Source organism: Macadamia integrifolia, chromosome 9, assembly GCF_013358625.1.
Source record: "Macadamia integrifolia cultivar HAES 741 chromosome 9, SCU_Mint_v3, whole genome shotgun sequence".
Classification (NCBI taxonomy): domain Eukaryota; kingdom Viridiplantae; phylum Streptophyta; class Magnoliopsida; order Proteales; family Proteaceae; genus Macadamia; species Macadamia integrifolia.
The window spans coordinates 11,326,942-11,342,038 of NC_056565.1; the positions used below are offsets into that span (position 1 = coordinate 11,326,942).

General features: G+C 38.5%; 1 protein-coding gene across 1 annotated transcript in view; it reads left to right on the forward strand.

The window, feature by feature from the left end:
• The window catches only part of LOC122089504 (SWI/SNF-related matrix-associated actin-dependent regulator of chromatin subfamily A-like protein 1), a 58,113-nt gene that overhangs the window by 40,132 nt on the left and 2,884 nt on the right, over positions 1–15,097 (forward strand). Inside the window, exons 13-21 of the mRNA XM_042659261.1 lie at positions 967–1,035; positions 1,148–1,213; positions 1,312–1,440; positions 7,794–7,850; positions 8,195–8,284; positions 9,376–9,441; positions 9,622–9,690; positions 9,763–9,867; positions 9,988–10,113. Coding sequence (XP_042515195.1) covers positions 967–1,035; positions 1,148–1,213; positions 1,312–1,440; positions 7,794–7,850; positions 8,195–8,284; positions 9,376–9,441; positions 9,622–9,690; positions 9,763–9,867; positions 9,988–10,113 — 777 coding nt within the window. The remainder of the gene's footprint in view (positions 1–966; positions 1,036–1,147; positions 1,214–1,311; positions 1,441–7,793; positions 7,851–8,194; positions 8,285–9,375; positions 9,442–9,621; positions 9,691–9,762; positions 9,868–9,987; positions 10,114–15,097) is intronic.

The window sequence follows — 15,097 nt, forward strand, 5'->3', positions numbered from 1 at the left end:
TTCGACTTCTTTTTTTTTTTTCACTGTGTTCTCAGTATCGGTGGAATCAGACACAGAGAATGGGAAGGGAAGAAGAAAGATGGGGAAGGAATAAGATCCTTCGACTCTGATACCAAGTTGATGGAGAACCCTTAGGGAAGGGAGGGGAAATCAGAGTAGAGAAGGGGAAAAGGAGGATCACACTCACACATTCATTCAATAATCAAATTGTTCTCTAAATCTTCAATCGATTACAACTAATATATAGGAAAATAGGAACATGAAATTAGAAACTTAACTGAAATGGAAACTAGCCTAAACTAGGAAACAACTATAAAAAGAAACCCAAAGCAAGAAAGTAAATCCTACTCCTACGTTCAAGTCTGGAAACTAAAAGCATGAAATAAAATACTAAGTAAACTACTAATTTTATTTCCAACCCTTGTTGGACCAAAATCCTGGGCTGGACCGGTTCTTCTTAGCTCTTGGCTTCCAAAGCCGGTCATGCTGGTCCAACCAAGAAAGGGCAGCCGTATCTGCATCACTTTGCACCCTCTATTGAATGCTATGTTGGATTCTTTGATTCTGTTGTTGTTTTCTTTGCTCTTCATAATGGAGAAATTTGAGATGTTGTCTGTCAAATTCAATGGCACTAAATATTGTTTTTGGTGGTTTCAATTTCAGTTTTTAGTGGAAGGGAGAGGAATGTGGGGTTATATAGATGGTTTTGAATCCCAACCTTCTGTCTTTGATCCTTCTAAGCCAATTGCTTTGGAAAAATGGAGGATTTGATAATGCTAAGATTATTACATTGATTCTTTGCAGTCTATCTGATGGGCATTGCGTTGGGTTCAGAATTATCTAGGGGTTAGGACTGGACCGTCCTGTGCAAAATGCTTTGATAAACAACATTGCATCTCTCTCTCTCTCTCTCTCTATTTTCAGGTGCTCACATTATTAATAACGCTTTATTATATGATCTTTTAGAAAGCTCAATATGCAATTTTGCTTAGTGGGACTCCAGCCTTATCACGGCCAATCGAGCTGTTCAAACAGGTTCCTTTCTAATGTTATTCTAGAATTATGAGGTGTTATGTTTTGCTTTAATTTATTTTTTAGGCGAATTTATTTTATCTTTGTAATTCACGTTAATTTTGCTTTTGTTCAGTTGGAAGCATTATGTCCTGATGTATACAAAAATGTTCATGAGTATGGAAACCGATATTGCAAGGGTGTAAGTTTGATTCCCTATTTCTGTGCTTGAAACCTCTTCGAAATCCAGTATTCTTGCTACTATATCAAGAGCTGGAACCCTTTTTTTTTCATTTCCAGGGCATATTTGGAATATACCAAGGTGCAAGTAACCATGAGGAGCTTCACACTTTGATGAAAGCAACTGTTATGATTCGCAGGCTTAAGAAAGATGTTCTTTCTGAGCTTCCGATAAAGCGCAGACAACAGGTACCGTGCTACATTGTGTTTTTCTTAATCTCTAATTTCCTGTCTTGCTGAGCTTGCTACAAATGGACAGATCATATTGTTGACTGTGGGACATTCAGGCATTTTTATCGCATGTCACTACATTTCAGATAGCAGTTTTCTGTCTACAATAGTATACCCTTTCTGTCAATTAAGCGAATCCTGTTTCTTATTGATGCCTTGGTTTAAGTTACTTCCTGTCCTGAATAACCATATGAAACCATGGTGTTTCTTCGTTCAGTTTAGTGGGTACAATAAAAGCAATAATAAAAAGGAGCAACCTTCCAGGTTGGTGTGGTTGACCTGAATACTACAGCAATTGAGACAAAAGCAATGTAAACCTGTAGACATGATGTCATCATATAAATATCTTGAGTCTCATTATAGCATTGACTAACTTTCCAAGAGTCCATGTTCACCCTGTATGCTTAGGCATGCGGAACTTGGAGTAATGGTGATTTCATAAATACTGTGTCCATTGACTGATATGCTTGATGGAACCATCTGTCTTGGTGAACAGTATCCTGGATGGATACTTCTCTTCTGTGGGAATCACACAGGGATGTCCTCTTTCTCCCTACATCTTTTGCCTGGCCATGGAAGTCCTCTCCAGAAGTTTGCAAGTGGCCACTCAGAATTTTATTTCTACCATCCTCAAGGATAAAGCTATTAAGCTTACTCACCTTGCCTTTGCAGATGACTTGATGATTTTCTCCAAAGCCGACCCTTCCTCTCTTCAGAACATTATGATCTACTTAAACCAATTTGCTGCTATGTTTGGGCTCCGCATCGACCCTACTAAGTCCCTCATATTCTTAGCTAGGATCTCAGATTCTGCCAAAGCTTCCCTTCTTGATCAAACTGGTTCTCTATAGGTCATCTTCCGGTGAAGTACCTTGGGCTCACCTTTATTCCGGTTAGGCTTTCTGCCCATCATTGCACTCCTATGCTCGACCTCATTAGGAAACACCTTCAACTCTGGAAAGGAAAGCTTTATTCCTTTGTTGGCCGGTTAGAGCTCATCAGATTTGTCCTTCAAGTTTCCTACATTTACTGGTCGGGTATCTATGGGCTGCCGGATTCCATGATCTCCTAGCTTAAATCCATCTTTGCCTCTTTCCTGTGGAAAAGAAGTGAAGTGCTCTGGATTTCTTCGCCCTATTAGCTGGGCTGCTGTTTGTCTTCCTAAAGCTGAAGGAGGCTTGGGTTTGAGAATGATCAAGGATATTAATCTTGCGGGTATCATCAAGCTAGCTTGAAGATTGTTTCAAAGAAAGGAAGTATATGGGTTGATTGGGTGTATTCGAAGCTTCTTAAGTTTGATTCCTTTTGGAAAGTGAAAACCCCTGCGAATGCTTCTTGGGTATGGAGAAGGATCATTGATATCAGCCACTCTATCTCTTCAGCTATCTCCTCTCACATAGGTGATGGGGCTGATACTTATCTTTGGCTCGACCCATGGCAACCCAAAGGAATCCTTTTCCATACTATTAGTGCCAAAAACATCTACAACTCAGGCTTATCCAAGTTTTCCCTTTTGGCAGATATTATCACATGTGGCAACTGGTCCCCCCTGGCTCAATCCTTGAGCCAGAGCCATCTTGCTGATATCTGGAACTCTTTGCCAATCATTCTGGCATCAGAGGCAAAGATATGGTACTATCCTTTGGCTGTTCTGCTTCAATGCTCTTCTCATCCAAGGCTACTTGGGAGTTTGTCAGGACTCATGGGCCAGTCACTCCTTGGCATAGACTCATATGGTTCTGGCACCACATCTCCCAACAGAGCTTCACGGCCTAGAGAGCACTCACCAACTCCTTGCCTACGCAATCTTTCCTCATTCAAAGGGGCATTCCTGCTGATCCTATGTGTATCCTATGTGGCAATGAGCCAGAAGACATTGAGCACCTCCTCTTCGCCTGCCCTGTCTCCAACTCCATCTAGAAAGGGATCCTTTCCAAATGCTGGCCGGCAAATAGAAGAATCCTCCCTCTCCATAGAGATTGGATCTGGATGGATATGACTTTTCAGGGAAAATCAATTTGTGATCTCGTGGGTAAGCTCGCCCTCTGCGCTACTATCAATCAGATCTGGACGGAAAGAAAGCATAGAAAATGGACCTCCAATTCTCGCTCTCTGGATAAGATTTGGGGTTCCATCTCCTTCGATGTCAAGGCAAAGATTTCTCGGATCTCTTCTTGTAACCCCTCCCTTAGGAATTGTCATATTGTTAACTCCTTGGAGCTGCCTAGATCCATCATCAAGATTGTTCCTTCCCTCTGAGTTTGGGCTTGTTTTTCTCTCCCCTGCCCCTTTCTAGGGGTTGTAAGTTTCTTTTCTTCTTGGTAATGAATTTTGTATTAAAAAAAAAAAAAAAGAAAAAGAAAAGAAAAGAAAAGAAAGAAAGAAAGAAAAAAAGAACTGGAACTCTTTTGTTTTGGTTTGTTAATGTTCATTGATGCTTCCACATTCACGAAGATCATGTAACATTGAAATTCACTATTACAAAGCTAGAATAAATATTAATTTTTGAAAATTTTTACCTTCTTTCTGTCAATAGCACATTGGCCTAGTGAATCAGGGTTTTAATTTGATATAATTGTAGAAGAATTCTGGAAATAATAGGAGGGGAAGAGGAAGAACCTAAGCTTCCTCATGGGGTTATGGCAGTTGCACCTTGATTTAGAAATCACACTCCAAAATAGAAAGATATCTTAGTTTCTCTGTTTCTGGTAATATTATAGATAAATTAGATTGAAGTTCAAAAATTAGGAAGATATGTGGACTATCTTACTGCACATGTGGCACACATTGTTATCATAATAATAAACTGTACAACATTGGGCTTTATATTTCCTTGCAACCTTCAAAAGGCTATCCAAGATTTTCAACAATAAAGCTCTCCAAAATAATCTTCTTCTATCCCTTGCTTCCCTGAATATGAAGGCTTTGGGAGAAACATAGATAACTATTCATGTTCCCTCTCTAAAATCCTGTTTTGTAGCTGCTGTCCAGGGCTAAACCATCCCCTTGTTACTTGTTAGACATTCAATACTTGGATACAATAAAAACTTGATGTGAGCCAAATGGCTATGACCAGGTGATCCACAACATAAATTGTGTAATGGAAAAGTGGACTTGGTTGTCTATAGAAATGGGTCAATGTAATGCATGACAACAAATTCATTGTGTTGAGCAGAAGAGTAGAACCTTAGAATCATTAATTGAGAACTTCTTGAATCAACTCAACACAACATTCTCCAATCTGCATTCAAAGCCATACCTTGTTAATAGTCCTAAACTATGCATGTCTTTCCTCACCACCTTTCCTAGAGTCATTTTAGGTCCACCCGTAGCTCTTTTAGCTCCCTCAATCTAAATCAAATCACCCTTGTAGTGGAGCATTCAAAGGCCTACGTTGCACATGTCCATGTGCCTCAAACGGCTCTCTCAACTTATCATGTATTAGAGCTACTCGTGAATTAGCTCTAATTTGTTCATTCCTTATTTTATCTTTTCTAGTTTTACTACTTATCCATCTCAACATCCTCATTTCAGCTACACTAAGTTTGTTAATATGTTTCTTAGTTCTTACTTCCCAACATTCAGCTCTATATATCATTGTCGGACGTATAACTGTCCGATTAATTTTTATTTTGAGTTTTAAAGGAATATGTCGATCACATGGTACTTCGGACAACCCTTCCACATTGTCCACCTACTTTCATTCTTTGTGCAACATCATCCTCTATTTCTTCTGTTTTATTTATGATTGAACCGAAGTACCTAAATTTTTTTTATTGCGATTTCTTTGTATCATCAATTTTTACCATCCCACTTGCAATCTTATTGCTACACACCATATACTCTGTTTTTGTTTTACTTATCTTAAAACATTTTGATTAGAAGGTTGATCTCCATAATTCGGCTCATCTATGATTAGTGCAAACAAATATGGGCTTAAATTAATGTAGGACTGGATTTGACAACCAAACCACATGGACTGAAGGCCCAACACATATACAACCCACCCTTAGGCTTACTTCTAATAAAACAAGCATATTTTGGTTATTAATCTGCAACAACTCTCCCCATCTTGGAAAAATTCGTCCTCAAATTTTGTAGTGATGAGGTGGGAACAACATGTGAATAGCAGCCATAAACGTTCCCAAACAGATTCAAGTTGCTTGTAGACTTTCGGAAGGTAGTCTTCAAGGCATGGAGCTTTCTCTTCAAAGAACCATGATGGCATAACAAACTCTGTATGTTCGACCTCTGAATCAAAACCAACTGTGAATGTTGTATGCATAGAGTAGTCAATGTTGGTAACCTTCTCATCAAGGATTGGAACAAACTCTTCTTTCTCATCATGAATCTCAGAGACTTGTTGTGGAGTGCTTTCAATTACTACCTCATCTTCCACGGCTTGAACCTTGTCTATTATGCTCTCTTCAATGTAGAACTCTTTAGTGGAATCTTCTATCTCTTGACCTTCTGTCTTTGAAGCTTCAAGAACTATCTCTTTAATGTGAACCTTGACTTCAAGTTCTTTTGGTTTGAATAGATGTATCCTCACTTCACCTAGAGGAACTGTGGCTCTTGGGGGTGCTAAGGTGTTAGGTTTAGTGGCTGGAAAAATTTTCTTGACCTCCCCAGCTTGGTAACCAAACCTTCTACCTGGATGTGCTATAAGTTCCTCTACTCGAAGAGCTTTGTCAAAGCAATCTCTCACTGTATACACATTGGCAACACCAATTCCCCTATTAATTTCAGCTCGCAATCCCAGTCAAAACTGGGAAAGTAATTGCCTCTCATTCTCCCTAATGCCTGTGCGAGAATAAAATGCATCAAATTTGTTCATATACTCGGCAACAGTCATAGACCCTTGACGAAGAGAGTTCAACTGGTCTTGTATGTGAGCTCTGAAGTTGCGTGGCAAGTATTTATCTGATAGCTCAAGCTTCATCTCCTCCCAACTAGTAGGTTCTCTACCACAGTCTTCCAACTCTGGCTCATAGGTTCTCCACCAATCACGAGCAGCCCAACTAGTTTTGGACGAGCTAGTTTCATCTTCCGTTCCTCAGGCAAGTCATAATAATCAAAATAATCATCTAAAGCAACTATCGAATCATAGAACAATTGGGGGTCATGTCTCCCATCAAACTCCTTCAGGTTGAGCTTGACCTTCTGTGAATCTCTAGAGTACCTCTGTTGCACGGGACACTCAGTCTCAAAGTATCCTCTTACATGTTCTTTAAAAGTAGGTTGTGTTACCGGAGCCCTCTGTGGTGCTCTTAGATTAGGGTTTGCTCTCCGGTTAGTTAGCCGAGCAACTACATTCAATGGTGTTTCCACTTCGGTTGTTGTACGTGAATCACCAATAGGATGTTGTAGTGGGGTCTCTTCATTCAACAACTTGGCATTCAATTCAGCCTTTAATTCAGTCCGTAAGGCTTGTTGTTCAGCCTTCATCTCAGTCTTCAGTTTTGTAACATCTCCATAAGAGAAGCAAGGATGGGGGTGTTGTTCTCAGCCATGCTCTGATACCACTTAATGTAGGACTGGATTTGACAACCAAACCACATGGACTGAAGGCCCAACACATATACATCCCAACCCTAGGCTTATTCCTAATAAAACAAGCCTATTGTGGTTATTAATCTGCATCATAAATCTGATCCCTGATGTAATCCAATAGTAACTGAGAAGAAATTGGACTTCATTCCAGTTCTGCCACTAAAGAAATTTATGTAAGTTCTGACATGTGGGCATCTTTGTAGGTGCTATTTAGTATTTACTTATATTGTAAGTAACTTTGACCCTCAATTAAACTTAACTACAGGTTGAGCTTAATGACAGGTTAAAAAAAAAAGAGAAAGAAAATGATCATCTAGAAAGCTTTCCTACTATTTTATAAATCACCTAGTAATACTAAACTTATTTGGTAGGCATGAACTTCAAAATCAAGACATGTTAGTAAGTGGCATTTGCCAGTAACTATGGAGATTTAGTTTGGTTTTCTTCTATTTAAAGGTTGGGCTTACCATGGGCTGATGGGGCTGAATGTAGTTTTAAATGGGATGGACTGAAAATGGCTTGGTTCGCCTAGATGCCGTGACAAATATGGTACTAGGGCAATGAATTGATTTGTTTTCTCCTGATTCATTGCAAATCTGCAATGCATTGATTTGTTTTTCTTCCTTCTGATTGCATTTCTAATGAGCAATTATGCATGCATATCAGTTTATTTACATTGTTTTTGGAAGGAGCGGTTGCATAACAGTTATCTATTTGGTTTGCATGTTACCATTTATAAACCTTGTCCTTATGCCCAGGTCTTCCTAGATTTGGCTGAAAAGGATATGAAGCAAATTAATGCTCTATTTCGTGAGGTAACTTAACCCTTCAAGTCCCTTGCAGTCACCACAAAACTTCCTCCAAATTTGTCTTGTTTGAACAATTTAGAAGCAGATTTTTTTTTTCTTCCTTCTTCAAATGGAATTTCAAAAGGAGCTTAAGCAACTAAAACAAGTAATGCATTTCAAAAGGTGCTGAATCTCCAGAGGGAAGGGGTGCGCAAGAAAAGGAGAACAAATATTACATTGCCAACTCAAATATAGACCATATTTCATGATCCTCGACCCAAAATCCTTAGGCTCCTATAGGCTTTTGTTTCTCATGCGCTATGGTGTTCTATGTAGATACTCCTGTTACTCTTTTGATGTTTTTCTTGTAGTTGGAAGGTGTAAAAAACAAAATTAAGTGCTGCGAATCCAAGGAGGAGATAGAATCACTTAAATTTTCTCAGAAGAATCTAATCAATAAGGTATGTGAATCCTCACATGAATTTGTATTTAAAGGCAATTTTCTTTGAAAATTAAATCTTTTCACTTGGTGAAAGGAATTTAGGTACAGTGATATTTGAAGTCTGACCTATGAAAAATGGATATATAAAGTTTGAATAGCTTTCATGCCCTTTTATTAGTCTTACAGCTATGATTCACGCTATTTAGTAACAGTATTTAGAGATGCAAACTAAATGAGAACTACTTTTGGAAAACCGAGGCATTGGAGGGTGCCTGGACGTCAAGGCAATACCAACAAGGCAACCAAGGCACCCTTCGAGCAAAGGGTGATAGCTATTTTTGGAAATATAGTCCAAGTAGCTCTCAACTGCATGTGCATTAATGAACATTGAAAATCCAGGGAGTACGAGTAAAACACATTGTAACATAAGGGGGACATATGTAACCAGCATATTCTCTTTTTTATCATTATTTTTTTAAAGCGTAGCGTACTTATTTAGAAGGCCAAAAGCAGAGAGGTACAATCGGTACAAGAGAGAGCCAACTTCTGACCAAAAACCCAAAAAAAGTAACCCCCTACTCTGTTAGGGCAGTGCCTCCCACTTATACTTATCATCACGTCTCTTGCAAGGTGATCTGCCATCTTGTTTGGGATTTCTAGGAGCTGGCTATAGCAATTTCTATTGATGAGCCAGGGATGTCACCTCTTAACCGAAATGCATGATCTCCATAAGCAGGAGGCTGGGCCTTGTATTCTGTCAGTTACTTCCAACTAGCCTCTTAACAGCCAGTTTTTTTGAAACTTGGGATGATTGAACCTCAGGCCATGGAGCAGATATGACAGCTTAACCATTGGTTTCATGTTGGTTGACATGATTGTCACAGGAATTAAGTAGACATCTTTCCGTGCACAATGGGGGGATGTTAGGATTTATAGGTTTGTGTCTCAAAGCAAGCTATTTAGGTCGATGTGCATATTTGTGCTAAATATCTATACACAGAATGTTGCACCCTCTGCATCAGCCAACAAAATCTATTGTTCGCTTTTTTCATTGTAGTTGTAGCTCTTTAACTAATGACTGTCTTGCTTTTGTCATCATCTTGGATTTAGATCTATACTGATTCTGCAGAAGCAAAGATTCCAGCAGTTCTAGACTACCTTGGAACTGTCATTGAGGTAATTGTTGTTCTTTTACATTTCTTGTTTAACTCTCTCTTTTTCTTAATGGTTGAAAAGTTGACGGATCTTTAACTACCGAAGTGCAGTACACACTTTGAAATCATTCACAGCAATCAGACATGGCCGCAAATGAATTAGCCTGCTTTGATTTCTAATATTGTTGTCTACTTGTTGCAGGCAGGTTGCAAGTTTCTAATATTTGCGCACCATCAGCCCATGATCAATTCAATAATCCAGTTCCTTCTTGTAAGGCCACCTTGATTTTGCTTAGCTTTGTTTATATTGATCAGTTCTGATATATAATTACCAAATTTCTAGAAGAAGAAAGTGGGTTGCATTCGAATTGACGGTGGAACTCCAGCATCATCTAGGCAAGCTTTAGTTTCAGATTTTCAGGAGAAAGATGATATCAAGGCAGCAGTGGTATGGCATTTTGTGACGTTTTATTGTTAATTTTCACCTTTTTGGTGAAATCGAAATACTGAGATTCATCCAGTGAGGGCTGAATTTTAAGGTTTCTTTTTGCAAATATTGCTCACACAGCTATCTATTAAAGCTGGAGGTGTTGGTCTAACCTTGACAGCTGCAAGCACAGTCATCTTTGCTGAACTGTCTTGGACTCCAGGTGACATAATTCAAGCAGAAGATCGTGCTCATCGGATTGGCCAGGTAATAGAAGTACAATTAAGGAGGCAAAAGAATGATTCCTGCCTGTTTAGTTTTATTCATCAATATGTGCTGGACTGGCACATGGCAAGTTTTCAGATCATCTCATCATGACCTGAGGGTTAAACCACACTTGCTTCTTGTGAGATAGGCTTGAGCCTTTGGCTAGATTGACAAATATTGATGAGGCACAGTTTAGTACCTTAGTGAAAGGAATTTTCTGAAGATTGAAGAAAAGAGATAGACATGAGCCTTTGGCTAGATTGACAAATATTGATGAGGCACAGTTTAGTACTTAGTCTAAGGAATTTTCTGAAGATTGAAGACTTCCAATCGAATGGACCTGGCTTATTGCACCCTAGAACCATCATTAATGATGTAGAAGCACAAGTTGCAAAGCAATACTGATGCAGTTGGATTGGAGTTGTTGGATCATTGTCATCTTTTATGGAGGCCAGCAGTTGGATCATTGTCATCTCGTATGGAGGTCTATAAAGAGCTGGCGGTAGTTCAATGGGCTGAAAACAAGCTTTGGGTAGTTATATTATAGACTGGGCATTTTATTTTCTTGGGTTTCAATGTTAATGGGCCTAATTTATAAGCCCATAAAGTGGGGGTAAAGTTAATATAGGGGGATTAGTAGTCAGTGTTTGAGTTAGATTAGGATTCTTAATAGCTTTGAAGAGTTCTATTTTGTGTCTATTTACTTTGATTCAGTATAAGAGACTGATTAACAGTCCTTCTATGAGTCGATTTAAGATTTGAAAAGGTTTTTAATAGTCCTTTAATGAGTCAATTTAAGAATTTAGAAGGTTTTCAATATGTAATTCTTCCCGTCAGTTGGAGATGATTTGAGTAAAGTATGAGTTTTTAAAGAGTTTCAGAGCAGTTGAGCTTGGCATACTGGATTGGTATCCCAAACCTGATTTCTTCTCCTCTTCTTTTCCTCCAATGATTACATCATTGCAAGGTTAATTTCTGAAATTCTGCTTTATTGTTCTTCTGTTTGCTATTCTGAGCTTTTGTTTCAAGTTCTAGTTACAGTTCTGGTTTCAAAATCTGATCCTTCCAATTAAAAGTAAAAGTCCTGCTGCTACTATATATATATTGTTAAAGAATTGGACCGGTTTGGTTTATTCCTTTATTTCTGTAATATGTCTAGATTCATTGTAACCACATGTTCCACTTGTAGCACATGCTAGATTAGGCCTTGAGTCAGCCTTAGCTAGCATGCCATCTTTGTCACTTAATCTCTATATAAAAAAAAAGGCCTGGGCACTGTCACCTTAACAATTCTCTTCTCTTGTTTATAATTTTTCTTATATATATATATATATAGTACTTATTTTCTAGATCTAGTTTCAGGTTGCTGTTCTATTGCTATTGTTGAATTCTAATATAGTTTCTGATCTGTAACATCTGTTCTTAGACCTGCATTATCCATCAATTTCAAAAATCCTTCTCTTATTAAAATTCTTCAATCCTGATTTCTGAAACTTGGTTTTTATTTTTGTTTTCTGCTCTTTGGTTAATCTTCATCTGATTGTTAGTGCATTGCTATTTCCTGACCTGAAACCCTATAGACCTGCCCATCAAATTCTGCACCTTTCCAACTTTCCTACTCCCAGGACCATAACTTCCTATCTCTGAATCTGTCTGTCAGTCTTTGATCATCTTTGGTAGACCTGTTATGCTGACTGAGTAGAGCAATCTACCAGAATTGTATACATATAAAATTTGGTTTGATTTGAGTTATTCAATTTTTTCTTAATCTGGTTCTTATTCGGACCAGTTGCAAGTTAATCTTCCACTGGAATTCCCTGGTTCAAGATTAGCACTGCATTAAATACTTTTGAGACTTGGCATGATTGGAACAGGTGAGTGACTTTCATTTACAAGTGTTACCACTCATCTCATCTGTACTTGTCTCCCATCTGTGCATTGATTAGGGACTGTCAATTGGTGATCAGATGTTGGATATTGAAATTGCAAAAATTGACCTATCTGATATGCTTATCTACCAGATGTAATGGACTTTCCAGCCATATAAAATTTCCATGTCCCAGCTGACCTGGTTTTAAGCCTATCGACTAGATGGCTTGGATCTTTTGTTTGGTTTGTTAATTATCTAATATTCTAATTCATAGTGCCAAAGCGTCGCGTAGCCGTCCTAGCTCTTTCATGCGTCCAAGACAACAACACTCTTTGTTTACACTTTACAATTTTCCATTGATTTATGTTTATTGCTTTATTTTATGATGGATGTGCTTATATTATATCATATGCTTTGTTTATTATATGTTTGTTTTCACCTATTAGGCCATTACTAGAATAATAATTTCATATTGCATTAATATGGATTCTATGTTGCATATAAACATAGTTATATAAATTATCATTGCTATATTATATATAGTCATTAATGCACGTATAGGCGGTCGTCTTGTCGTTTTCAAATCGCCTGAACAACTGTGGTCTAATTTCCAGTTAAGAGGTTGTTAAGGTGTGCATGGGCCGACTTAAGGACGGGCCAAGGTAAGCCCTGGCGCAGCCCACCAAAATATAGCTCGGGCCTAGGCTGGTGCTTAGGCCAGAGGAAAGCCCATGCCAGTGAGCCATTGCCCAGCCCATCCAGAATATGTGGGTTGGGCTGGGTTTGCGCTGGTCTGTGGCCTGAAGTACATGGCATAAAATAGAGCATAAGATTGTATATTTATGTTAATTGAAGACCTAAGTAGGTTAACTCCATTTTTTATTAAGGAGATTTTTATTTATTCAAAATATCAAATAATCCTTCTTTGAAGAGTAAAAAGATTTTATCCAAACTTACTGAAATTCACTCTCACACATTAAAGCTTCCATTATTTCTGAAATTAAATTAAACCATGATATAAACTAAAACGAAAACTAAAACTCCTTTTAGGAACGTAAAACACCCTTGAATATTGTTGCTGTGGAAATTATAGTTTTTAAAGCGCTGATGCGGTCTAGAGATGATAAGGCAGTGCTCCGCCTTATGTGAAGTGGCGCCTTATGGGTTTTTTTTTTTAAAAAACATTTTAAAATTACTTGATGAAGATTCCAAATATAGATTTTTTTATTGGTAGGTGTATAGTTTTGTTAACACTTGAGATGTATGGGATCAACTTTACTCCACAAAAAATAATACAAACAAAATAAAAACCCAATTCACAAACAGGGTTTGGATTTTGTTAAGGGTTTTAAGAAAGGGCTTTGAGAGAAGGAATCAAGGAAGAACCACTGATCCACGCAACCATTTTGCTCTGGCAGCGGTGAGCTTCATTCTTATTTGACAGGAGTAGAAATATAGTGGATGACCTTAGGGCTTAGGCACTCATTTTGGCATCATAGAGGTAAGTATAATAAATACTTGTATTTTTTATGTCTTCTTTTCTTTATATTTATAATTTTGTTTCATAATTATGTATTTATATTATATGTTAATATGATTAATGATTGATGATTGATGATTAATGATTGATGAAGATGAACTTAGTTTATTCACTTTATTGATTTGTTTTCTTGATGAATATCTTACATTGGTATGAATATGAACCCTTAATATTTATTTAACATATGAGTAATAGGATTCAGCTAGGATTTGAGCCAAATAGATTGGTTCTATAAAAAAATTACACAGGAACGCTTTAGTTGATAAGGCGACGCTTTATGCCCGTCTTATCACTAAAGCGCTCCGAAAGACCCTCAAACGCCTACGTCGCCTTACCGCCTTAAAAACTATGGTGGAAATTGAGCGGATTTCCTGCACACACAGAGTCAAAGAAAGAGAGGAAGGAGAGGTGATGTGAGCGGAGTCCGGTTGGGACTGTCCGATGCCTAAGTCAGTTTTCCGGGCAAAACAGCAGTAAGAGTTCGGAAATAGAAGGGTTTTGGGCTTATTGAAGAGAGTTTGACTTTTTTTGTAATTGGGGTACTGTTCGTTTATATAGGATGGAGGAGTAGCTTGGGTTCACATAGTCCCGAGGTCACACTAGTTACGTGGACCAGAGTTCACGTAGACAAGGTTGGTGTTGCTGCATGTCACTGTAGACCAGAATGCATGTAGGAGAGGTTGATGGTGTGCTAGGGCACTGCTCCGTAATCGAATGTCATGGCCGTTGTAGCCGTCATTAATGGTGAGTCATTGAGATTCATAACGTGGAGGGTCGAGTCGTATCTTGACGCTTGTGTGGTTTGATTCCATACCTCAATGGTTTCCCTATAGCTTTAGGTCGATCGTGTGCTAGGCTTGATTTCGTGCCTCTACAGTTGATCTACTGCCACATGGTGATCGCTTATTGGAGAGCTGATTTTATATCAGATACTCCCTACTCCTTTCAGTCTGAATAGAGTCGGAGTAGTGGGATGTTTTTCCTTTCCTTCTTGCTTTAAGCGGAGTCAGAATGCTGATTGTAACTTTCCTTGCACTAGACTTTGTATAAGCTTCAAAGTAGAGTTGGAGAGTGTTGATTGTAGCTCTCTATTGTCAATGAAACGCTTCGTGGCTGATTTGATACCCTTCTCCTCTCTTTTCTTGCTTTCTCGTTTCATGGAGATGGCATAACTCAACTAAGCCAAAGCTTTACCTCTGCCGTGCTGGTTGCTTAAAATTTATACGTTAGTTTTGACAACGAGTTTCATGCCTTTGCTCACGTGCTTTACCTTATGACCAAAGGTATACAGGGCTGATGGTTGTCGACCTTGCTATGGTCTGGGTCATGAGCATGGGCTTATTACCTTTAGCCTTCTTTGAAAGGGTTGGGCTCAGTTCAAGCGAAGGCTTGTTAACGTGATTGAGGGGCCACTGCCTACCTTGACTTTAACTGATAAGAGTTTTGAACCTTAATTTCAAGAGTTTAGGTCTTACATTGTTAGGTCACTGGGAGACTTATGCCTTAGTGTTGAAACACGCAAGACTTTACCTCTCTAAGCTCGTTGTTTCAGGTCTCTGGGAGGTTTATACCCA